At 38.7% G+C, this 26,244-nt stretch overlaps 1 protein-coding gene across 2 annotated transcripts; it reads right to left on the bottom strand.

Annotated features, from left to right (window-relative positions):
• Positions 1–25,115, bottom strand: TGFBR1 (transforming growth factor beta receptor 1). Of its 2 annotated transcripts, none has more exons than XM_023510517.1 (8): positions 23,986–25,115; positions 21,342–21,584; positions 15,614–15,844; positions 11,386–11,553; positions 9,535–9,691; positions 7,407–7,531; positions 6,292–6,422; positions 1–4,534 (listed from the first exon to the last, which is right to left on the bottom strand). In XM_023510517.1, the coding sequence occupies exons 1-8, from the start codon at positions 24,113–24,115 to the stop codon at positions 4,409–4,411; spliced, it is 1,311 nt and encodes a 436-aa protein (XP_023366285.1). In that variant the 5' UTR covers positions 24,116–25,115; the 3' UTR covers positions 1–4,408. The 2 variants fall into 2 exon arrangements, with proteins under 2 accessions (XP_023366285.1, XP_023366286.1); XM_023510518.1 differs by having other exon boundaries at positions 21,342–21,572.
• Positions 25,116–26,244: the final 1,129 nt, after the last annotated feature.

Here is a 26,244-nt window from a genome sequence, read left to right as displayed (position 1 = left end):
TCACTCCAATACACTTTATTTTACAATAAACCACTGGTACTTGGGGGAGGAAAAAGTATTTATTTGCATTGCCTCCATGTTTCTACTGTAGTGTTAGGACTTAACATAAGCGTCACTCTTCTATTTCCTATTTACAGCTCATTCAGAATATTACTACAAATACAATATACAATTTTAAAAAACTTATGGGGAAACGCAGCTTATTTCTTTTTTTCTCCTCTTTACAGGCTTCTCAAAATCATTCGACTTAAGTGAAAATTCATATGGACATTTTCTGTACATATCTGAAAGGGCAGAGATTACACTGATAAAACCAAAAGAATTTTGCACAAATACAATAAAATACAGAAAGTACAGATGATGTTATCTGGGGTACAAATATAAACAGTACAGTACCATTTGTGTAATTTAGCAACATAACACCCACACTTTATAGAAATAAAACCGCAAACCTGGAGAATGTTCTAATATTAAACATTATATATACAATGAGGTAAATGTACCTTGGTCTCTTGAGAGGTAATTTAAGTTTAAAGCAATTGACATTTTGAAGCATCTCCTTGACATATAAAGAAATATCAAACACCCGATTCCATTGGCACAATGTGAAAAAGGGATATCAAAACACAGTTCATGATATTAAATTCACAAATCTTATTAAAAAAATAAAAACAAATTCACTGAAGTTCCTTTTAAGTTTTAAGAAACAGGTTGAATGTTATTGACCATGTTTTTTTTTTTTAAGTTGACATTTACAAATGAGATTGCATAATGGGATTGGAAAGGCTAATAACGTACAGACAATCCTTGGAAAGAAGCTCGGCATTCTCAGAGAGAGGGCACACGGGTGTTCCAGCATTCCAAAACAGACCCAAGAAGCTGCAGTGCAAGTACAGAGCTACTCTTTAGGATCTCAAAAGATCTGCATCGACATTTTCTGCTGACCTATGTAACAAAACCATTATTTGGAATCTCCACAATTTGGAGCCAGAACGTTGCCACAGTCAAGAAATAAAAGAAACAGCTGACTTACAATCTTTCCCTTCAGCGCAAGGATAAAAATAAGCTTTTGACATGACATGTCTATGGGATACTGATTTTCTTGTGCATTTTAATTAGCTCTGTCACCTTGTTTTAGAAAAGAGTCTGTACCCGACAGTTCTCAGACACACAGAAGGAAAGGGTAGCTCACGCAGGGACTACAAAAATGGCCCAAGTTACCACTTAAACAGGACAGAAATCTGAAATTCTTGGTGGCCATGGCACTATACACTGACTCAAGGCACTTCTTGAGCACTGTCATTACAGCAGGATTACAGGCTCAGCTCTTCAGGCCTTACCTTGTCCTACAGGGGTTACAACTGGCCATTGCTTCTGGTGTAACTCCCACTGCCACAGCTGCCATCCCGCTCCTCGTCCAAGGCTAAAGTCAAAGCAGGGCGACCAGCAGGAGCAACCTGAGCCACATCTGTTCAATCCCCGAACGTGGGAGCTCCCTCCCTGCCACCTCTAATGACTCAAGGAAAAAGACAACAACAATATATCCCACAACTTCCTTCAGTCCTTTTACTCTAGGTCTCAGAAGCAGCTCTTTAGTCAAAAGGCTGGGGAGGCAATGGTCTCTGAGCCAGGGCCCAGCAGGCTGGGAGAAACAGAGCTGAAGATAGGAAGAATGGACCAGGGACGTCCATGCCCACTAAGTCATACTTCCCCCAGTCCCACTCCTTCAGGTCACTGACAAAATGAATGTGGACAGGTGACTTGCCAGAAGATATGTTTTAGCTAAGCTGAATACTGGAAGGTGAGCATCCTAGGTTAGGCAGTATAAAAAAAGGATTGTGTTTCCAAATGAAAAAATGATTACTCTAATAACATTTATTTGCAGTTATGGCCACAGTAATCATAATCCATCTCATCTTTTAAGTTACTTTCACTTTCAATATTAGCCAATTGAGGTTTATCAAGCTGTCTGTCCCTAGCCAAAAAAGGAATTATCTGCAGTAATAATGTAAACTCAATTTAGAACTAAATTCCAATCCTTAAAAAAATTCCCTGATTCACCAAAAGTATATCTTATCCACTTAGGCAAGAACTGTATAAGTGTAACTCAATCTGTGACTTAATAAAGAATATCTTCAGCAGAAGTTGATTACCTTATATGAAAATGAGAAATCAGGTATTATAACTTTAAATCAGAAAACTTTTGGTATGTTCTTAAAATTATATAAAAATAGTTTTAGTGATAAAATGCATTGGTCCCCTGGATTTCATAAAGCAGATATGGTAGGCTTAGAAATGGCCCAAAGGAAAAAAAAAAAGTACCTGATCACAGAACTAGAGATTATTATTAAACAAGTAATATAACACAACTATAAAAACAGACCTCTCAAACTCATTCATTTGCTTCGATGAAATGATAGTAACTACAGAAAAAAACTCAAATTTGTAGTCAAAATAGTAACCTCTACGCACATTTTCCCCATGTTTTGAAACACATGAAATTGACATTAAATTCCTATTTAATGAACATGTCATTCATTCTAAAATTACTTTGGTTTTAAGACCAAATAGTCTTTTGAATTTATTCTATGTATAGGAGATAAGACATCACCAGAATGCAACTCATTCAGCGCAAATGGCCGCTCCCTCTTCCTGACCAGAAGAATACCGTAAAGGTGATTCTGACCCTCATACTGGGGAATTGATAGCACTATAAAGTCAGTCTTGCCTCACAGCTATGATAGTTCTTTCCCCACTCAGAGTAAGATCACAGTGATTAAAAGGACTTTGAACACTGCAAAAGCCCTACAAAGACTTTATAGCACTGAAGTAAAAACCAGTTATCATAAGCTAGTTTCAACTTAATATAAGAAGACCGCAACAAGTTTGCTTTGAACATTTAATCTGACTGAAAACATCTGCAAATGGAGAACCTATATTCAGAATGTTCTTTAGCTACCACTTTGCCCAAATATCAAGGGAGCACTGAATTAACTGCATAAATGTAAGTAAATTAACTAGTTGCACTATCTGCAAACATAAGGAAACACTGAATTAAAAGCTGCCTTCCTCAAAGTGTAGTGAGACCTCCAAACCACACTAACTCTAACCTTGGTTACAAAGACAGAGAACCCACCATACACTTACTCCTACATAACAAATGTGACTCTCTCGCACACCTGTTATCTATTCAAATTATTAACTACTTTTGCCTCCCTCGGAAAAGGCCTATTATTTAACATTAACCATATTCTAACTTTAAATGTAATTCATTTCTTAAAAAAATAACACTGTCTTTGAACAGATAAAGAAAAAAATGGCTTACAGAATACCACACAACTTTTCATAAGCAGCTAGACAAACTTTCCCTTTTAGAAAAATTAGTCTGTATGCTACAAACTTTAAATTATTAAAGTCCTATAAGCATCTAGAGTGCCACTTACTTTTTGTTTTAAGTATACTGAGACAACACAGTCAAAATGCTTGGTGTGAGAATATTCAGACGTGACCATGATAACAATATGTTAACACCACTTCATTTCTTCGTGGTTTAAGCACATGTTGGTAGGAGAAAGGCATTTTCATAATGGAATACCAGATAACATACCACAAAAACCCTTCCAAAGAACAAAATAGAAAAAGTTTGGATTACCCAAATAAATAAAGTTTTCAGATTCAAACACTGGTTTTGACACACAGTCTTTAAGCAGTTCTACTCGTTTTCATTGAAAAGACACAGAAGTGGCACTTACTGGTATAGTACAATCCCATTTTGAAGGCATGTAATGTTCTGAATATGTGAAAGAACAATAATAGTATACAAAATACAATTGCATAAATTATGTTCCTCACTACCATGAGGTCATTTTTAGACTCAAGATAAGAGTTTTATAAGTGTTAGTTCTAAGGTCCTGAAAAATTATAGAACAGTACATTCGAAGTCTGAATCAAGGAAACTCTTTAGTGGTTCAGAATCCTCTGAGAATGTACTAACCAGGAGTAAATCATTTCCTTTTAAAAATAAGAAATGTTTCATTAGAACTCAGCAATCCAGCTCCTTTACCCTTAAAGACGATCTTCAGCACAGCAGAGTTACCTAAAGTTAAGACCAGCAATCATCTTTTTTTTAAAAAACAAGATGTTTTGTTAATAAAAAAATTAAGGTAGACGACACAATATTTCATAACTGTCCTGGGAAAGAAGTGTTCATAGTGCACGGAAAGGACCCACACGGCTGTTTCCCGGGTCCGAAGAAATCCTGGCAAGTTTTTAGTTGACATTATCACACTGCTGCAAAGGAAGCAAGATCCTTCTGTTCCCTCTCAGTGAGGTAGAACAGCTGACCTCCCAAATTACAGCCCAGGAGCAGATCTGAAGAAAAAAGGAGAGTTCAGGCAAAGCCACAGAACTACATTTTGATGCCTTCCTGTTGACTGAGTTGTGACAATGTTTTCTTAATCCGCAAAGCTGTGAGCCTAGCTGCTCCATTGGCATACCAACATTCTCTCATAATTTTAGCCATTACTCTCAAGGCCTATAAGAAAATACAAAAAAAAAAAAAAATTAATATATGCTCTACTTTCCAGTGACCTGGATAAAAATCTTTACTGTCAGTTTTCTTTATACGTGACACATGTACAAAAGTAGAAAATGAATAGAAACAACCTAAAATGTCATCAAAAGGTTACTGTGGCCAGCTGCTGGGAGGCAGATGGACAAGGGGTAACTTACTTAGCAGACCTGGAAAAGCCAAAGCCTGAACCAGAGCTGGGCAAGGCACAGAAGGAAGCTGACTCACACTGCAAATTTAAGTTTGCACTGTGAAGTATCCAGAGCGAATTTTCAAAAGACAAAAATCTGCTCTACTTTTATTCGTTAAACTATGTCACATGCAAATTCTTTGAGCATGCTGAGATATATTTCATCTGAGCCTGGATACTTGATTTTGCTGGTAGCAAGTTCTCTTGATATCAGAGGTTTTACTGAGTCCCACATTACTTTAAGATGTAAAATAAAATACTGAGGCGACCAGCTTTTCATAGCCTTTTTAAGCCACAAAACTTCAAATCTGGAAGAATATGCCCTGCCTCACCTATATTATAATAGTAACAGCTAGAAATTAAGCAGAGATAAATAAAATGCACCTTATAAATTCTTTAAATTTACACTAGGAAAGCATTTCTAAAACTTAAAACTTTTGGTGAGAGCTGAAGTTAAGAAACTCAGATGCTGCTGGAAAGCATTTTCCCCAAATTCCTGGTTAATGGACCTCTAGGCCAGCAGTTCTCAATTCATGGGTCGTGACCAACAGAAACTGTATTAAAGGGCCGTGGTATTAGGAAGGTTGAGAACCACTGCTCTAGGCAATCATAAAAATATACTGAAAAATCATTTGAAGCATCTTCGTAATCATTTTATCCAAGTTCCTAATTTTCTAAAAGGATATTAAGATCCAAAAACCGAAGTTATATGTTCCAACTCAGACCCTAAAATGGTAGTCAGGCTGGTCTGGAATATAAGTCTACTGATTCTTAGCTAGGACTCATCCCACCATGCTGGGACAACCTGGCTGAAGGGAAGCATTCATTTAAAAAGCGTGTGCCTGGCGGCGCCCATAGCTCAGTGGGTAGGGTGCCAGCCAAATACACCGAGGCTGGTGGTTCCAACCTGGCTGGGCCAGCTAAAACAACAGTGACAACTGCAACAACAACAAAATAGCTGGGTGTTGTGGTGGGCGCCTATAGTCCCAGCATTTGGGAGGCTAAGGCAAGAGAATCACTTAAGCCCAAGAGTTTGGAGGTTGCTGTCAGCTGTGACACCACAGCACTCTACCCAGGGTGACAGCTTGAAACTCTCTCCAAAAAAAAAAGCATAAAAGCATGTGCCTGGCCTGTGGCCCCAGCTACTCGGAAGGCTGCAGCAGGAGGATGGCTTGAGCCCAGGAGCTTGAGGCTGCAGTAAGTGGGGACTGCACCACTACACTCCAGTCTGGGTGACAGAGTGAGACTTCATTTATTTTTTTTTTTTAAGCATGTGCCCTACCTACTTCACCTGGCAGATATAAACAATGTTTTGACATGTTAATGGCCATTGCAAATGCTTTATGGCCTTTTCAATATGCTTAAAATTAAACATGAAAGCCTAATTATTCCTTTATTCATTGTGTTAATTGCAATGAAAAAGAAAGGAAAGAGAATTCTTGTCTGTTTTCTTCAAAGAAAAGTAGCAAATTTCAACTTACTAAGCTGAAGCAGTTTAGAAAACTGCCTAATATCAAAAAGAAACACTCACTTCACAACTCTGCCATCTGTTTGGAATATTTGGCCTTAACTTCTGTTCACAAACAACTTTTCTCATTTCTTCAACTGATGGATCAGAAGGTACAAGATCATAATAAGGCAGCTGGTAGTCTTCATGAATTCCTATATTGGTAAAAAGGAAAAATTCTATTTTGAAGAGTTTAATCAGCTAATGCCAAACCATTAGAAAGATCCCGAGAGGCCACTTACAATGTGCCATTACTAAATTTGGGAGGTGGGACAGCGCTTAACAGCTTTCTGTATCTTACGGGCATCCACAACTCACCTCCCTGAACTGGTACTGGGTCTACGCCTTGAAACTAAGTACGTGACAAGTTAACTACGAGCTGTGATGACTCGACTGACATGTTCTCCCAGAACCAGGCTGTGTAGCAAATGAGATGCTGTCCTGTGAGAGCGCAGTCTCCCACTTGTACAGGGACATACAGGACATAGTATACTCCATCACTGAGACGTGAGTCCCAGTAGACCAGCCTGAGGGCAGGTCCCTTCCTTCCTCTGCTTGTACCTGGCAATAACATGTCCTACTTGCAACAAGGTGGAGCCATACGGTGCCTCAAAATCCTGAAGCTCTAGGTCTTGGCCAGGCCTGGGCTGTCAAGCCTAAGAGATAAAAAACTACCTTACTAAACATTAAAAAGTACTCAATCTAAACACCTAAAAGTGAAAACAAACTTACTCTAAAATGTAATGTAATCTCCAAATATCAAGTTAGAGAAAATAACCACAAATAATCTCAAGGAAAAAAAAATAAGTCTGACCCAGGTACATGCTAGAAACAGCTTCCTAGGGTGGCCTCTCAAACAGCTGTTGTTCTAAATAACTAGACTGTAAAATAACAAGGGGTTGGGTTCTGATGGTTCTCAAGATTCAAAGGCAAAAGGAAGCAAATGGCCAAGGCCAGCTGCCTGTACACCCCACACCACTGTCCCCTTCTACAGGTCCCATCTCCTTTGTCTTCTCTGGCACTCTCAGTGACCACATGTTTCAGGCTGTGGACAGTACACAATTTCATTCAATAAGAAAGAAGGCAATTCTTAAACAATTTCTGCTCATAAACTGTCAGGAGAAAGGGAAGCAATTTACCTCCAATGGAACATCGTCGAGCGATTTCCCAGAATACTAAGCCCATTGCATAGATGTCAGCACGTTTGAAGGATTCAAAGTGTTTCATATTTATGGAATCATCTAGAACTTCAGGGGCCATGTACCTAAAAAAAGTCAACATTTTATTTTATTGAATGACAACCACATAATTTTTGAAATGTTTCATAAATTTTCTTTTACTCCTGAGAATAAAAAAAATTATTTCCTTTAGACTTTCCCCCTCTTTTGTATAGTTCTGTTGTTTTTACATATGATTCATACTTCTTAGAAAAAGTTTCCCTAAGTACATAGTTCTTTGAAAACCAGCCCCTTACTTTCAGAGATTTCTCTATACACAGACATACACATACATTATTACTTAACTGAGATCATACTAGACTCAAGGAAAATACTAAATAAAAGGCTGGGTGCAGTGGCTCACTCCTGTAATCCTAGCACTCTGAGAGGCCAAAGTGGCTGGATTGCTTGAGCTTAGGAGTTTGAGACTAGCCTGAGCAAGAGTAAAGCTTTGTCACTACTTTAAGAAAAAAAAAAAAAGAAAAAGAAACACTAGCCAGGTGTGGTGCCATGCCTGTAGTCCCAGCGACACAGGAGGCTGAAACAAGAGAATTCCTCAAGACCAAGAGTTTGAGGTTACTGTGAACTATGACACCACCATAGTCTACCCAGGGCAACAGAGTGAGACACTCTCAAAAAAAAAGAAAGAAAAGAAAAAATAGAAAATATTAAGTCTCCACACTGGTTTGTATATTAATGTCAACTAAATCCCACGAGGTGCTGAAACAGCAGTGTCACACTATCTGCCTTAGGATCTTGGTTTCTGATGAAAGGTGCACATGTAACTGCGGTGAACGTCCTGCTGCACACACCATCTGCTCTGTCAGGGTCTAGGCAGGACTACATGTTTTAATCTAGATGTCTTCTCACAGAAAGAGTATGAAAGGAAGGGCAGGAACATATTCCAGGGAAGAAAATAAAAGATACAAAACAATGCCAGTCCTCACACTGATGCCACAGTAGAGGGTTCAGAAGCTTCCAAAACTCTAAGGTCAAGGTCAGAAACCCACAAAGACCTGCAGAGACCACCCCTTAGGCTAAGTGAGAATTCTGAGAGTTCCCACTGAATCTAGAAATCCCAAAATCATAAATATAATTTAGACAGATGAAAGCTGCTGGCTCTTTCCATGGCCAAAGTAGTAGTTTTGAAGAAATGGTGTGGTAACATTATGTGATAAAGGCCTTTGGGCCAGAAAAGCCTAGGTTCAAATCTCAGCACTCAGCTTACCATCCTCATTAAGTTGGCCACATTACTTTAACCTCCACAAGGTTCCTCAATTGTGAATTCAGACACCTACTTATTAGGTTCTTTTGAAGATTCATGGACTCAACAAAAATTTACTGAGGTTCTACTATGTAGCAGACACTGAGATAGATGCTGGGACCGCAAGTCTTCTCTCAAGCAGCTTGCAGTCCAGTGGATTATACAGACAAACAAATAGACAGTTATAACACAATGTGGTAAGTACTGCAAAAGGTCAAGTTCAGTGTGCTATATGACAGCCCTTGGCAGGGACGCCTGAGAATCTTAAGGACCAGAAAAGGCTTCCTATTGGAAAGGAAAGGTTAGCCTGAGTCAGGGGAACAGCAGGCAAAGTATGCTCCAGGATACGGCACGTGCAAAAGTTCTATGGAAACAAAAAAGGCGTATTTTCAGGAACTAAAAATATGAAAACAGTTGGGCAAGCTATAGCACAGCATTTAAGGAGAGCATCAAATGAGTAATATATATTTTAAAAAATCTATTAGGATGACTGGCACATAGCAGGCACCCTATAAATAAATATTTGTTACTATTGTTACTATAATTAACATAATTAAAATTTAAATAATATTTCTGGAAGGGCCACCTTTCATCAGCAGGAATCTTTTTAAGTCAGGTAACCTTGGCTTCAGAGCACAAGCCCATGAGATCTTCTACCTGTGGGCAATCTTATAAAGTACAAGTTTGAGTTGAGTTTCAGAAAAAGAAATGTATATGCATATGAAAATGAGAAGGAAACAAAGCTGATTTCAGAAGACAGTAAATGCTCTTTATTCACAAGTGTACCTTTTTGTTCCCACTCTGTGGTTTGGAGCAATATCAATTGTATCTGTGGCTGAATCATGTCTCACTGCCAGTCCTAAGTCTGCAATACAGCAGGTCCCATTCTTCTTCACCAAGATATTCTTTGATTTCAAATCTCTGTGAGCAATGGCTGGTTTTCCTAAAGAACCAGAAACGAGACAGACTGCTTACAACTCTCACCCTCAGGTTCAAAAGCCTTTCCTCCCAGTCCTAGCATCAAATCATTTTAGTCACACTACACACAATACCTAGGCCATTACTAGAAAGAACTCAAGTGAACTGCTACACCAAAAGTTGCTAAACTTTAAAGAAAAAGGACACCAGATGCTTCAAAAAGTAAACTAAAAAAAAACCAGAGGTGAAGAAAGCTATCCGTTTGTGTGTAGGCACATTATAAATTCTTCACAAGAATCCTAGTCACAGATAACTTGTACCCAGGAAGCAGGCATAGGGATCGTCATTCCCCTTTCCCATAAACTGGCACGTACTTACAATTACATGTAGTATCTAGAAGGAGTGCTATTAAAAACAATAATTATAATGTGGAACACTTGGGGCCCCACACACTGCTGGTATGAATGTAAAAGGGTGCAGGCACTTGGAAAAAATGCCTGGCAGTTCTTTAAACCATTAAATGAGTTACCATATGACCTGGCAATTTAACTCCTCGGTATATGCCCAAGATAACTGAAAATGCACATCTACAATGTTCACTGCAGCCTTAGTCCTAATAGCCAGCAGTGCAAACAACACAAAAGTCTATCAACTGATGAATGGATTCACAAAATGTGGCAAAGCCATACAATGAAATATTACTCAGCCATAAAAAGCAATGAAATACTGATACATGCTACAACATGGATAAACGTGAAAACATGCTAAATGAAAGAAGCCAGTATTAAAGACCACATATTGTATGATGCATTTATATAAAGTGACCAAAATAAACAAGTCTATACACAGAAAGCAGGTTTGTGGTTGCCTAGGGATAGAGTTTGGGGGTGAAAGGAATGATGACTAACAGCTACAGGGTTTTTCTCTGAAGTGATAAAGATTGACTGTGGTGTTGACCATACAACTCTGTGAATATTCTAAAAACCACTGAACTGGACACTTTAAATGGGTGAATTGTATGCTATGTAAATTATACAGGGTGCAATTTCACACGAACTTTATGGCCACTCTATATGTAACTCAAGAGAACTGTTGTGACCAATGATAATAACAGCCACAAAGATGGGGCGGCTAAGACGTGAAGGAGCATGTGTGCCGTGAAGCAAGAGTGGTGGAGCCACCGGGCAGCAAGGGGACAATTGCTAAACAGAAAGGTATGTTGGCCCCTGACAGCCACAGCAAAAACATTTCATAACTAAAACAGCATTTAATTTTTCAACTGTAAAACAATTTCATGAAGTCCCCTAATCTCAGGGTCAATCATCATTGTTAGGTGGCCAGATGACATTTACACAGGAGGGTGACATTTACAAAGCACTTTCATCATGGCTCATTTGATGCTGCCCACAAAAACGTATTCACTCAAAGACTTGAATTCTTAAACATCACCAGCAAGACTTAATGCTACTTTTGAGAACCCTCAAAAAATCCCAGTGTTATTACAATGCCTAGAGAATCTCTAAAATTCCCAGGTTCCGAACTCTATGTGAGATTTAATGGAAATATAAAATGTTCTCATCTAAAACATGCATCTTAAGTACCTCTTGTTAGGCTGTCTTCTATTTTTTTTTTCACTACTATACTAACGAGGATGACTATTTTCTTAGTAGACATTATTCATGGGAATTTAAAGATTAAATAGCAGAACTGCTTAGTTACCTTGGGTACCAACAATCTCCATGTGAAGATGGGCAAGACCACTTGCAGTGGACAGAGCGAGTTTAATCATTCCTTCCACAGTAACTGTGTATCTGTTCAAGTAATCAAAAAGGGATCCATGCTCATGATAATCAGATACCAACCAGAGCTGAGTCCAAGTACCGTTGTCTATAAAACAGAATAACAATGTTTCAGTTGGCTTGCAGAACATTTATGATCTGTTTACTCAAATCTTAGCATTTTTTACTCTCAATCCTGAATTACACAACTGCAGTATGATGCCACCTTCAGTCTGCAGGCATCCCCTTCACACTTGTCATGTATTCAGTTTGTCTTCTACTTACACATTTATATCCTTTAGGTCGTCAGGGTAAGCCCCCCTACTCTTGAGATGAGGCATGGATAATCGATTCCATTTAAGTCACAAGGAATTATAGTTCCAAGACTCGAGTTTCTTGAGTCTACACAGATAGGAGCAGAGCCAGGATTTGAGTGCCTACACAAATGCCTGGTTCGGGTTAGGTGCTCAGTGGCTGTTTTCAGAAGGAGAGAAGGAAAAAAGGCCATAGAGAGGGAGAGAGATGAGAAGCATCCCAGCACGGCCACAAAAGGAAGGGAATAGTGAGGTACAAAACTGAAAGTGAGTTTTGATGAGAAATGACAAGCTTCAGTAACAGACTATACACATAATTCACAAAGATGCGAGATAAGGTGATGATGATTCTAAGGTTGCTAGGTTAGAAAAACAAAAAGAGTGGTCTGGAAAGCTGAGACAGAAACCGAAACATGACAAGAAAAAGCTAGAACAGCTGAGACAGAAACTAATTTTACACAGTTATTCTGAACCCAAACAGCTAGGAATATGGGTTCTAAAAGTTCCTTAGTAAGCTGATATATGAGTTTGAAATGTGTTTCTAATAGTAAAAATACTGGCTAGGCTCTTAGGATGACTTATCCACAAAAGCCTACTTAACCCAGAAGTAGCTGGAAAACCCACATACTTAATTAAATCCCGAAAAGGAAAAGCATTACAATATTGCGAGAGCACAAGTCAGTGAAAGATACACAGGTGGGTCACTCTGACCTGGCCTGGAACTCAGGCCTACATTACTGATGCATAACTTCAGACAAGTTTCTCAACCAACAAGCCTCTGTTTTTTCTGTTATACATCAACAATGGGACCTTACTTTGTAAGACTGTTAAGAAGATTTAAAATGCAGAATAGTACATAATAACTTCAAATGGGCTGTTTCCTTCCCTACTAGTTGTCAAACAAAAGATAAAAACCCCAAATTAACATTAAAAAATTCTACATTTTGAAGGCTGTTACTTGAAGAAAAATAACTTGTTAGAAATGAATATGAAAGGAGACGGGAATTGTTCAGAAGGTTCTGGAGAGAATTTTGGGGTACTTTCAAAAGAACATAAGAGATTCGTGATACTAGTTCTTTATTAACTTCTTTTTTTTCATAATGAATTAGGCTCTATTAAAATTAAAAATTTCTAATTAATGACTTAACATTCAAAACACCATATACAATAGAGAAAGACCATTACCCCTATTTTACACATGAAGAAATTGTAACACAAAGACATTTTTGTTAAAAATACAGTCACTTTAATTCCACTTCCCAGTAGTGCATCCAATAAGAACCATAATCTTTATAAACATATTAACTCGTTCTTCATAAACTCTCTAAACTGTCCAAATTAGCACCATTTCTTTTCCTTGTTATAGGTACATTACTAACTTACTTGTAGGCCTACTAATCATAACTGGTTGGGAAAGGCTCACAAACATAAGAAATACACAGGAAGACGGGCAGATGGAAGGGAGATCTGCGGTTACCGACAAGTGAGGCAGGTTACATAAGGGGCTGTGCGTACAGAGGGCTGTCTGAGGTGGAATTCACTAAATCAGGAAGATGAAGATAAAGGAAGAGGGACTCGGGGTGGAGGGCTAGGTTCAGAACAAAGTGCATTAACTCTGAACAAAGGAGAAAGAAGGAAGTAGAGAAAAGCCAGCAGGGTCAGTGAGTTCCCGTGGTGACCACCAGATGACAGCATCAGGTTGGCTGGAGAAAGTTCAGAGCACAGCAATACCAGCGTTTTGTGCCTCTGTGTTTGCTACTTGGAACACGGTTTAAAACAGACCCTAGGTGAGGTTTAAGCTTCAAAGTGCAGATTTAAAAATAACCACCTATACTAGAGTCTGGAACCAGGAATGTGGCTAAGTTCTTTGAGGGAGCAATTACTATTTGTAGAATTAGAGCCTTCATGTGAATGAGTAAGACGACGACGAGTTTCAGAAAACAAAGACAACTGTTAAGAAATAAGAAACGAAGAAAGTCTAGGGTCACAGAAGACAATAAGCAAAGGTTATTTTAAGAGGTGGGGAAGGAGCTAAATGGTATCAAAGGCAGACAAAATGAGAACTAGAGGTTTAGACGGGCTGTGATTACCGCTTTTATTTATTTTGTTTTTAAAATAAATAGCACTGAATTGTTAGTAGCCAGTAATAATAATAGCTACCTACACCACCACTGCTTTGGTATAAACATTACACACCCCTTGATGTGGTGCAATAGAAAGTATACAATATCCCTAGTATGTACTCCAGGGAAAACCAATAAAGGTTCAATCAGATCCAGCCTTCAATCTAACTACCAGTTTTCAGAAAATATAGAAGAGCTAGTAAAGAGACACTACGGGAATTCAAGTAGCAGAATGCAGAATGTGATTAAGACCAACAACAAACAATCCAGTTTCTTCAACAAATAAACTATGAGAAAAAAAAAGGTAGAGGGGGAAATCTAAAGATTTTAAGGGATATAAAAGAAGTATCAACCAAATGCAATGTGTGGACTCAAAATCCTAATTTGAATAAATAATTTTTATAGGCTGGGCACAGTGGCTCATGGCAGTAATCCTAGCACTCTGGGAGGCCACAGTGGAGGATTGCTTGAACTCAGCAGTTGGAGACCAGCCTGAGCAAGAGAGAGACCCTGTCTCTACTAAAAATAAAAAAAATTAGCCAGGCATAGTGCTGGGCACCTGTAGTCCTAGCTACTCGGGTGGCTGAGGCAAGAGGAGCCTTTGAACCCAAAAGTTTGAGGTTGTTGTAAGCTATGATGGGGCTCTGGCACTCTACCCAGGGCAACAGAGACTCTGTCTCAAAAAAATAAAATAAATATTTTTAAAACAGAAGACAAATGCAAAACGTTGAGACTAAATATTTGATGACATTTTAAAAATCAGCAAGAGTAGTATGATTGTTTCTTAAAGAAGTTTTCTCATTATTTAAAGATATAAATTAAAAGTGTTTATAGACAAAAAATATGTTTTCTGGGACTGGCTTCAAACAATGCAGTTACCAGCAGGGTAGGTAGGATCAGAGATCAATTATACACTGGCAGTGAGCTGATAATTACTGAAGCCAGATGAGGGAATGTTATACTAATTTTCTATTTTTCTATATGTTGCAAATTTTCTTTTTTTTCTTTTTTTTTTTTTTTTTTGAGACAGAGTCTCACTATATGGCCCTCAGTAGAGTGCCGTAGCATCACAGATCACAGCAACCCCAAACTCTCGTGCTTAAGCGATTGTCTTGCCTCAGTCTCTCAACAGCTGTGACTACAGGTACCTGCCACACGCCCGGCTATTTTGTTGTTGTTGTTACAGTTGTCATTGTTGTTTAGCTGGCCCAGGCTGGGTTCGAACCCGCCAGCCTTGGTGCATGTGGCCAGTGCTGTAACCATTGTGCTACGGGGGCGCAGAGCCTACAAATTTCCTGTAAGTAAAAATTAAAAAATAAAGACACAATACATGCTTGCTGTAAATAGCTATGAAGATACAGAGAGACAAAAAGAAAATGATAAAAATTATCCACAATCACCAACTAAGAATAAACGCTGTTAACATTTTAAAGAAATAAATACGCTAAAGAAAATGAAAGGGGAGAGAAGGAAAAAGATGACCACAGATCTGACCAAGCTAAAAAGGATAATGTTTACATTTTATAAACAATTAAAGATTTAGGAATATGTTGTCAACAGTGAAAATCTTTAAGAAGTTCCTATTTTTGAAAGTTTCTAATGTACTGTGTTTGATTTAATGAGTCTAATTTACATGGCAAACATCTGTTTCTCACCGAATCTCATGCTCTTTCATAGCTGTGTCTTTAAAAATGCTTACAAAGATCTTGTCATATAAGCAAATGTTACCAACCTTTATTGTCCGCTGCTATAAATCCCAGGATGTTTTCATGACGTAACATTACAGTTTGATAAATCTCTGCCTCCCGGAACCAGGATCGCTCTTCTCTGGAGGAAAATATCTTAACGGCAACTTCTTCTCCCCTCCACTTCCCTCGCCAAACTTCTCCAAACCGACCCTTGCCAATGCTTTCTTGTAACACAATAGTTCTTGCAATCGTTCTCTGAACAAGCAAGGGTAAACCTAAAGATAAAAATAAACAGTTTTTAACAGAATCAATCAACAATAGTATGTGTTTCATATCTGGTACTAAAGAGTGACCCAGAAAGGCATTATTCCTTACAATATTTTACAGTCTTACTGGCGAAATATAGCCCACATTTGCAATCAAATAATGAAAAAAGGAAAATAAGATAACAAATACCATAAGAGGATCCAGAAACTCCTGTCTGGAGGGTAAAAGTAGGCTTTGTAAAAGTAAGCTGAATTTTGACTGTTCATCATAGACCCTTCGGGGGGGGGGGGCAAAAAAGAGAAGGAAGGAAGGTGGCTAGGTAGGGGGATATGCAAAGATGCAAAGCAAGGGCGGGAGGGGGAATGAAGGGTACGCGTTTAGGAAATAGCTGGGATAACCAGAGAGCCTGTGTGTGGCAAAGCAGGGACAGAGAAGAGACGCTGTCACCAGAAGGAAAAGATGCTCAAGTTCAAAATGACCCCTGAGAGATTGAGGTTAAAAAAGGAACCATTAAAGGTTTCTGAAAAAAGGGAGCATGAATGGGGTGGGGAGGAGACAATTTTTAAAATCCTATTTTAGAAAGATGGATTTGGTTATGGTTTTACTGATGGGCAGAGAAAAGGATGTGGATACAGAAACAGTAAGTTCTGGCCTTAACTTTCAATGAATCAGCAAAAATCATCACAGAAACTATTTCAAGGCACCAAATTTACTTGTTAGGAACAGGCGATACCAGTATCTCTAAGAACAAGGCCAGGTAACTTACCTTAGAAATGGGACACTTGTGTTTGTTTTTTCTTTTTTTTTCTACTGACTCGTCTTATTTCCAAATATATATCTTAAAATATTGCCATACTTATTTCATTTAAAAGGATTTACTACATACCTACAACTTTAAAGTGACACTGTATCTGATATGATCACTTAGTACCGTATCTCCCATCGGCTAAGGAACTATCATTTTAAATTACACTGACACTAACAAAATAAAATGCCGGTGTACATCATGTTCTACACTACTATTTTATTTATACAATCTATGTGCACATAAGTCTGTGACATTTATAATCTTCATTCAAAGCTGCTTGCTAGATCAAATTAACCCAACGACAGTAAATGAAATAATCTGCACTCTTTGGTTCCCTGACGTGAAATGCTTATAAATCCAGGTGTGACTTTATAGTATCAGAAACTTTTTGTTTTTCTTTATTCTCAAATGGGTCCTTTTGTCCCTTCGCTCCACCCTCCCTACCTCTTGCAGAATAGTTAGCAATCTAATTATAAACAATTGTTTTTGTTTATAAAAAGACTGCCTGTTAAAAATAGATGTTTCGAATTCTTATTTAGATCAAGCTCTTCTGTACAATGAATAATTAATTCCTGATTAATCATCACTTACTATAAAAGCTAATTTATTAAATTTTCTTAAAGCCTTTTAAGGGCCATAACATGTACTTAGAAGCATATTGTAAGAGTTAATTTCAAGAGGCTTATCTGGAAGTTACAAAGTCAGGGAATAAAGAAGAAAAAGAGATCACAAGCAGGAAGCCTGAAAAATGCCTGACATGTTCAGGGCTCGTGTGAATGGTATAGTCAAGAAAGGCTACCAGGGCAGGGGAAATTTCCATCTTCCCTTACCATGGGATTCTAGATACAGAACTGAAATTAAAAACAAAATCTAGATTCATCAAATTATCTATATTGGGTTACCACAGCTCATAGGAATACCTGAGCATTTATAAAAATTACAATTATCGTCTAATAACAAAAGTAAACAGCACTTGTGTATAGATGGAAATAAAACTCAATGGAAATCATGCGTGTGTGTGTGTGTGTGTCTGTGTCTGTGTGTGTGCGCGCGCATCACACCTAACAGGTATGATGCACACCATCTGAGTAATGGGCACACTTAAAACTCTGACTCAGGCAGTACAAAAGCAAGCCATGTAACCAAAACACCTGTAGCCTCATAATATTCTGAAATTAAAAAAAAATTCACCAAAATTCAGCTGGTCTAATTTAGATCACTATATTCTCCCCTTTACTCTTTTGTGCCTTTTGAACAGCTTAAAAAAAACTCCAACCAGGAAACAAGGTCCCAGCAGCCTGACATGCAGTGAAAATAAGACCTGAACAGCAGGCATCAGAAGCAGGCACAAGACACAACCAGCACTGGCCCAGGAGACTCACTCCTTCAAACACTGGCACATGGGCACATGCGCGTGCTCACACACTTGGTCAGGGCTGCCAGAACCCGGCTCTTCACTGTCTTCCTTGTTAAAAGTACAGTCCTGGACAGGTAGAGATGGGATATTGCTCAACGTCATGATGCTGGGTAGTAAACATGTGAATCCAAACAGGAAATGTTCAGTTTTACCTTTTCCTCATTCAGTGGAAGAACTAAAAAGGGCACTATAAATAGATATTTTATGTATTTACAGGCACAAGACCCAGGCATAAGGTGGCATTATGGCTTTATAGTGAATAGAAGGGAAACAGATGGCATTTTCCACTGTCATTCAACAGAAGATGGCTTCTGCCTGGGTAAGTTTTGAGGGAATTCAGTACACCATGAACGATGATATAGAAAGGAGGCCTTAAACTAAGCTTTCCTGTAGTCCCAGCTATTCAGGAGGCTGATGCAGGAGGATCGCTTGAGCCCAAGACACTGAGGTTGCTGTGAGCTATGATGCCATGGCACTCTACCCAGGGTGACAGAGAGAGACTGTGTCTCAAAACAAAACAACAAAACACGTCGGCTTTTTATATTATACCAAATAGATACTGTATATCAGATTTTTCTTCCAAATATGTGTTTACTAAGATTAACACTTGTCATTTGGACATTAACTTTACGATTTATCAAGGTGCTTTCATGAAGAGATTTTGTCTCATCTGAACTTTATAACAATCCAATCACAACAATCGAATGACGGGTGCAGGGCAGGGTTCATTGCTTTCATTTTAAAGATGAAAGAACTCAAGGATGAGACGTCAACTAGCAAGCAATACAGGCAAGTTTTTGCAGGGTAAGGCATAAGAGGGAGAAAAGCTTTCAGACAACAGAGCTGTGGTCCCCAATGGATCTAGAAATATATACAAAAAAGAAAAATTCCACTCTTAATTTCATGTCCATATCTTAAAAGGCAAACATATTCTTATTCAGACATCATGCTCTCCCTAAACAAGCTGTCAGCAGAAGGCCATGCTCAAAAGCCACCATCGTGAGCCCAAGGGTGAGAAGCTCTGGATTTAAGACTGATGTTTCCCAGACTCCTCTGGGACTGAATATAACAACAAGCAAGGAAACTTAAGTCGGTGGTGGTCAGGAAGTTATCATAATCTTTGTTCCCCTTCAGCAACTGAAATTTTTCCAGAAATACAAATCTGGCTTGTATGTGAATTGGAAAAAAAAGTTCAATGGGAAGTATGTCTTTATCACTCAGAAGAGAATTCTGCCTATGCCAATTTGGAAAAGACATACCAAAAATAAGCAAAAGGGTCCCAGGAGCTGCACTCTAATAGCTGTGTGCACTGTGATCCTTGAGGACTTGAGTCTTCCCAAGTGAAATTGTGGGCAAGAGACTCTGCATGAAGCTGAATCAAAAAGGTGTGTTTGGACAAAGCATAGCAGAATAATGTGAAGGTTGGAACCTTTTCTGGTGTCTATTAAGAAGCGCTCAGCCATGATGTTAATTTTGAAATCGCACAGTTTTAGTTGTAAACAAAAACAACTAAAGTATATTCAGAGAAAAAAAAGAAAGAAAAAAGAAAGAAATCAATTGCCATGCACAAGGCAATTTCTTTTAATCATTTATAGGCTTGATCCACTGTACCACTGGCATGAGCTAGTGATTTCCCTGGGCATAAGTGTGGTGACAAGAGAACATGTCTAAGGGATTAATTCAAAATGGTATGTAGCCACATGAATTTTCTGTAACTCTGGTCCTTGTTTATCAGTTTTGGAGCAGGGTAATTTCTGGAATGAGTGAAGTCTCTGGGAATGATGTGAACTAGGAATCAATGGGAAACAGCAGGAAAGCCCTAAAATAACCTCTCTCCATAACTTCTACACAGAAACTATCACGTCTTCAGGACTAAGGCTGCTGCAGCTCAGTCCAACCTCTCATTGCCTTCCTCCCACAACTGTCTCAGGAGTCCCTAAGGTTGCCTTAAAAAACGTAGGCTCTAATACAAGCCTGCATAAGTCCTCGTGGTCAAGAACAGCACTCATTTATTGAATATATATGGCAAAATTTTACAGAAGACTTCAGGTAACGAGACCAATTTCTCATACTTAAATGAACAGATAAGCATACATAGCAATATATACTTCATTTCCTTAAAATAGACATTTGCCATTCTGTAAGTTTTCTTTAATACTACATGATTTTGTGCTTGAGTGTTACGTTCTTGCCCTGTCATAACTTCTGCTTTAGTGTTCCTTTAACATAACCTGATTATAAAATTAGTGAAACTTTCATTACATGTTTTCAAATTTTCACTTTATCCAGAATTTTGCTCTTACTTGAAGAAGATTTATACTTTTCAAAGGATATCACATCCCATTTAAAACTCTTAACAAAACACTTGAAGTACTCTTAGCAATAGTACCTGTTCCATATTTCTGATGAGGAAATAGAAGCCTAAAAGAGGAAACACTGTTTAACCAAGTTCAATGACAAAGCTTGTACTGGAATCCAGATCTATTAATTCCTAGCCAAGTATCAAATTCCAAAACTGTAGGGGATAGAGGTGTTCCTCTCTTGGTATCCTTCCAAACAACATGCAAGAAAAAGTAAAATTCCACGTTGGTTTAAACATGTAGCATTGCTATTCCAAAATCTGGCAATTAGCCAAGTCTATTTCTGATCTCACAAAACTCAACAAAAAGATATGAAAATAGCAAACTCAAAGGGGCCCATAGACTCACACAAAGCTATATGAAATCACAAGGTGATCAGATTTATCCAAAGTGAGAAAATGACTGTGAATTCATTAGTATAATAAAAGTTGAAAAAAAAACTGCACTAAAAATAGCAATATTATAATGTCAAAAAAAGTAAATAACCTTCATAATTCCAAACACATTTCTCTCATGCCTGCTTTCAAATATGAAAATAAAGCGGCCAAGTAATCCTGAATAGAATGGGTAGCTGCAGACCGAACATCTTTAAACTTCAGCCTCATTTATGTGAGAATAACTGTCCTTATCCTTTCTACCTTCCACAGTCATGAGAAGCAAATTTAGATTATACAGGAGAGAATGCTTTGAAATTATACAACTATGGAACTAATTTACTAACTCATTTCAAAAGTAAAAGTTCTATTCTGTCTGTACTAAACTAGCCACAGTCAAATACATCCCATGCTTAAACACCTTTATGAGGCTCAAACCCGGAATGTTGCTTACACTAGCTCAAATTTTAACTAACTTAGCAAATTAATAAACAACACAGTGAATTCTTAAGGCTTCTTAGGAAAAAGATGAAACAATTACATTACCTGATCCAGAACCTGATGTTGTCATATCATAAATTAAATCTTTTAATGTAGTCCCCTCTGAGATAAAAGGGCGATCTAATGAAGGGTCCTCCTCATTTGGCACTCGATGGTGGATCACAGTGCGGTTATGGCAGATATAGACCATCAACATGAGAGAGATGCAGACGAAGCAGACCGGTCCAGCAATGACCGCTGCCAGTTCCACAGGACCAAGGCCAGGTGACGGCTTTACTGAAAAAGGGCCTCAAGTGAAATAAACAACAAGAACACTGTAGGTGGCACCCACGTCTTCCCAACCCTCCACGATTTCTGCAGTTGGCCACTGCTCCCACTTAGTCAAAAAGCCTCCTTATGACAGCTCATCAGGGCTCAAACTCACAAATCACTCGGGCTTCTCCCATGGGTTCTCCTTTCACAATCTCCAGCTCTGTCAGCACCCACTTACTCTCCCTGTGTTCTCCAGCCATCATCTAGAACCACAGGGCCAGCTACCACTAACACCCTCCCCACTTACCACCTCAGGTCATAATAAATGAATGAATAGCCTGGCACAACTCCCATTAACATCTTCTGAAGTCTTTTTTTTTTTTTTTTTTAAGTACTTTTCACTTGTCTTCTTGTTCCAAGGCCATTACATCAGTACATGCTGGTAGCAGGCAAAAGTATATATAAATACAGATGAGCAAAAAGTAAAAAAAAAAAAAAAAAAAACCCTATAGCTTCACCACCCCAATCAGGTCACAATTTAATATATTTATCACCATACAGAACCCTAATTCTAGTAACTTCTTTCGGGAAGAGTCCATATGGATCCTTGCAAATTGAATACTTAATTACTGAAAGATGGCTGTTGCCTTTGTATATGAAAAATCTTGGCTTATTTGGGGTGACAACATTTAATGTTATATGTAATTCATTGTTCTCTCATATTTAAAGCAGAAAACGTGAACTTTTCCACTTTAATAGGTACACAGCATTTATTTCTGCCAAATGCTTATGTAATTTTTTAATTCTTGAAATTGATAGTTTTTATTATATGTATCTGGGTTAATATTTTTCCATTAGCTTTGCCTGATATTCTTCTCTTTCTGCTGCTGTGCCTTTCTTTTTTTCTCTCTTTTTTTTTTAATTCTGATAATAAACAAACTGGGTCATCTGGATCTATCCTCTACAGGTCTCAATTTGCTCAACAGTTGTCTTTTTCTCTGAATTATAACACAATTTCTCAAGGTTGTCTTGCCTTAAGTTTGTTTCAAACTTGACTACAAAAATCCAGCATCCAGTCTGCTGTCCACTCTCAACATTGTATTTTTAAAAAAACATTCATTAATTGAGCTTTTCATCTGAAAGCATTTCATAATGAAAACTGAAAATAGACACTGCACTGCATGAAAGTTCCTTCCTAATGCGGTATACTATTTCACAAGACAGATGACAACTACTCTAACGTACCCAGTTCTGTGTACTTCATTTTCTTTGACATTAGAACTGCAGATGCCTTCATAAAAGTCACACAGAAATTACAGCCTGACAGAGCCTTACCACGGGGAGCTGGACCACCATGCTTAGCAGGTGGAGAGCTGCTTTCCTTCTGCAACTCCTAAGAATGGCCTTTCCCCCTGAGTTACCACAGGGCTTCTTACTTTATTAAATTAGGTCTGGACCAATCTGGGTGGAAAAGTGAGACTGTGGTCTGCTCCTCTGAGCACTGCCACCAGGTGCTTCCTAGAAGAGAACTGAGAGTCTGCCTCTGTAGCCTAACCTCATCCTCAACCCCTCATCTCAAGGTACTGGGGGGACTTTCTGAGAGGTCCTTTCCCTTCTGTCAGGCCTGGTTAGTCATTCCTTCACTAGTCTGGTATCACCTGGACTATACATCACAGAAGTTCCTCACAAGTGTTAGTATGCAGGAGACACTATTCCATTATTTTCCCTAGTACTAATACAGGTTTCCTTCATTTGTCAATTGCTTTCTTCATTCCTATTGTATTAGGAATTTGGGGTTTGGGGAAAATGGTAAAAGACTTAAATTCATGTGTTTACATTTCCATCTTAAAAAAGAACCTCAAAATTAAAGAGTTTATAAAGCTTTCAAATGGCTCTGCCAAGGCATTTTAAAATGTAACCTATGGGTGAAGAACCAAAAATTTCAAAATCATGTATAATAAGCGTATACATATAGATCACAAGCAAGGTGAAATTACAAAATGAAAATACCTGGACTGTTCAGCGCTGCTTTCAACTCTCAATCCCTGCCCAATTAAAAGGCTGCTGATTGCTTTTAACAGTAGAAGCCTTACATAAGAAGAAATTCACTCTGAGGACAGGGTGGGGACTCTGAGGACACAGTGCTGCTATGGGCTGTGTCAGAATTTGCTTTTATGAGGCGATCCTTTTAGGCATAAGAGACCTCAGAGAAATTGTGTTCTGGAACCAGCTTCTCAAACAACACATACTCCAGAGGCAGGATCATGGCTACTCTTATAACTCTACAACCATGGACAAGTTACTTCTTGCCTCTAAACTAAAGAAGTTGGGCTAGATGATACCTGTGATCCCTTCCAGTTCTAAAATCATAGTCAGACTCTTAAGACTTTACTTGCAGTGTTCAGGGAAAAAAAAAAAATCTTATCCAGTAACTTACCAGTAGTTGGGAGTTCTATTTTATTGCAATGGTCTTGATTGCAGCAATATGTTGTAGACCCAGTTTTTGAAGAGGGTGCACATACAAATGGCCTATCTCGAGGAATTAAGTCAATTTCAGCTATACACATGCTATTGTGTATCACTTTGTCCGTGGTCTCTGTGACAGAGACAAAGCAGAGCCCATCTGTCACACAAGTAAAATTGTCCTTTGTACAGAGGTGGCAAAAACACTGTAATGCTGGAAAAAAGAGGAAAAAATTCTATTAGAAAGAAATCTCAAGGTTAATAGTGTGAAAATATCCAACATTCACTCTTTTTAAAACATTCTTGATCCTATTATCACACAATTTCCATGCACTGTTCAAAAAATAACTGTTTCTCTTGTAAGTTCCAAATTCTGTTGAGAACCACATACATGCAAAAGCCTAAGGAAATGTACATACAACTGGACCCACGTTTTTTTTCCCTAAAAACTTCTTGCTTTCAAGTACAGAACAACTTTTGTCACATGCAATTTCATTGAGGTAAGGCAAATATTTGCCCTCATTTCAAACAAAGTTTATTTAAATTTTTAATGGCTATACTTGTTTTTATCACACCCCCCCCCCAAAACTATAAATTCACATACTCCTCCACTGGGGAACAACGTGTGAAAACACTATCACCTTTTCGTTGTTAAGTTGGAAATGCCACTTCAGTGGATTTATGGTAATGGGGTAACAGAAACAGACTCATCTTGAGCCAGACACTCTCTATTCCCCTTGGTGCAAACCATAAAACATGTATCTTCTAGTTAGAACTGACCCCAAAACTCTCTTAGGGAAGCCATCCAGGCTACAACATTAACAGCACAAATACACTCCTGCCACACAGGCAACCTAGCTATGGAAATGACTGGAGAAACACTAGCTCCACGTCCACTTTTATCTATTTGATCTCTGTGGCTCAAATCTAGGAGTAACCTCCTCAGGGAAGCCTTCTGATTAACACCAACACCCTCCCATACACACAGATGCACAAGCTCGACCATGCTCTCCAGTGACATTAAGAGATCCCAAGGCACACACTGCCTACCAGGGTAGCTACTTTTATTTTTCTCTCTTCTATGAAACTGCAAGTTCCTGAGGCCAGAGACTTGCATTTATCATTTCTGTAAATCTGCTACCTAGCAGTAAGTCTGATACAGTGCAACATTCAAAAATTACTTGTTGAGGCTCGGCGCCTGTAGCTCAATGGCTAGAGTGCCAACCACATACACTGGAGCTGGCGGGTTGGAATCCAGCCCGAGCCTGCCAAACAACAATGACAACTACAACCAAAAAATAAATAAATTGGTGGATATTGGTGGCGGGTGCCTGCAGTCCCAGCTACCTGGGAGGCTGAGGCAAGAGAATCGATTGAGCCCAGGAGTTTGAGGTTGCTATGAGCTGTGATGCCACAGCACTCTACCCAAGGCAACATAGTGAGACTGTCTCAAAAATAAAAATAAAAATAGAAATAAATTACTTGTTAAACGAATGGTAGACTTGGTGCTTACACTTCACCATGGTCTCAAGAAGCAGTAAAGCACAGACACATCGTTAATCAAACTTTCCGACTACCTGCTGGCAGGTGAAAGTAAGCTGAGATATGTAGAATGGCCATCTCTGATGGGACCACGAAGGTCCACAGCATCAAGAAAAGGGGTGGCTAGGCAGACAGATAGGCAGGCTGGAAGGAAGCTGACTCCCTGAGCAGCTAACTTGCTGTGCAGGAAACAATTAACTCCTCAGGCCTGAGCTGCTCAAACCTTGCACATTCCCAAGAAAGTCTGGTCTTCAGAACTGGCCTTGGCTGGTTCCTAGAAGATGAGCTCTGAGATTTTGGAACACGTTCCCTGATAAGAATGTTTTCGTATGCTTGAGGCCTTGGGTTACGTGATACCAGCTTGATCAGACAATTTATGCTATAATGTTTTACAGCAAACACCTATTATCGCAGTGGAGGCACAGAGTCTGAGTTGCTGAAACCAGTCATGCAGATCTTGCAAGACTATGTCATTGGCCTCAGTAAAAACTCTGGACACCCACGCTGAGGTGAGCTTTCCTGGTTGACAACACTCACCACGTCAACACATTGTGTTGAAAAAATTAAAGCCATCTATGCTGCCCCACCAGGATAGGATACCTGGAAATCTGTACCTAGTTTCTCTTGGACTCTGCCACCCTGGGTGCCCCTTCCTTTTACTGATTTTTAATCTGTATCTTTTTGCTATAAT

The sequence above is a fragment of the Otolemur garnettii genome, unplaced genomic scaffold, assembly GCF_000181295.1.
Source record: "Otolemur garnettii isolate 467f Iridium unplaced genomic scaffold, OtoGar3 scaffold00014, whole genome shotgun sequence".
NCBI classification, from domain to species: Eukaryota; Metazoa; Chordata; class Mammalia; order Primates; family Galagidae; genus Otolemur; species Otolemur garnettii.
This window is presented reverse-complemented; position numbering and strand designations above follow the sequence as displayed.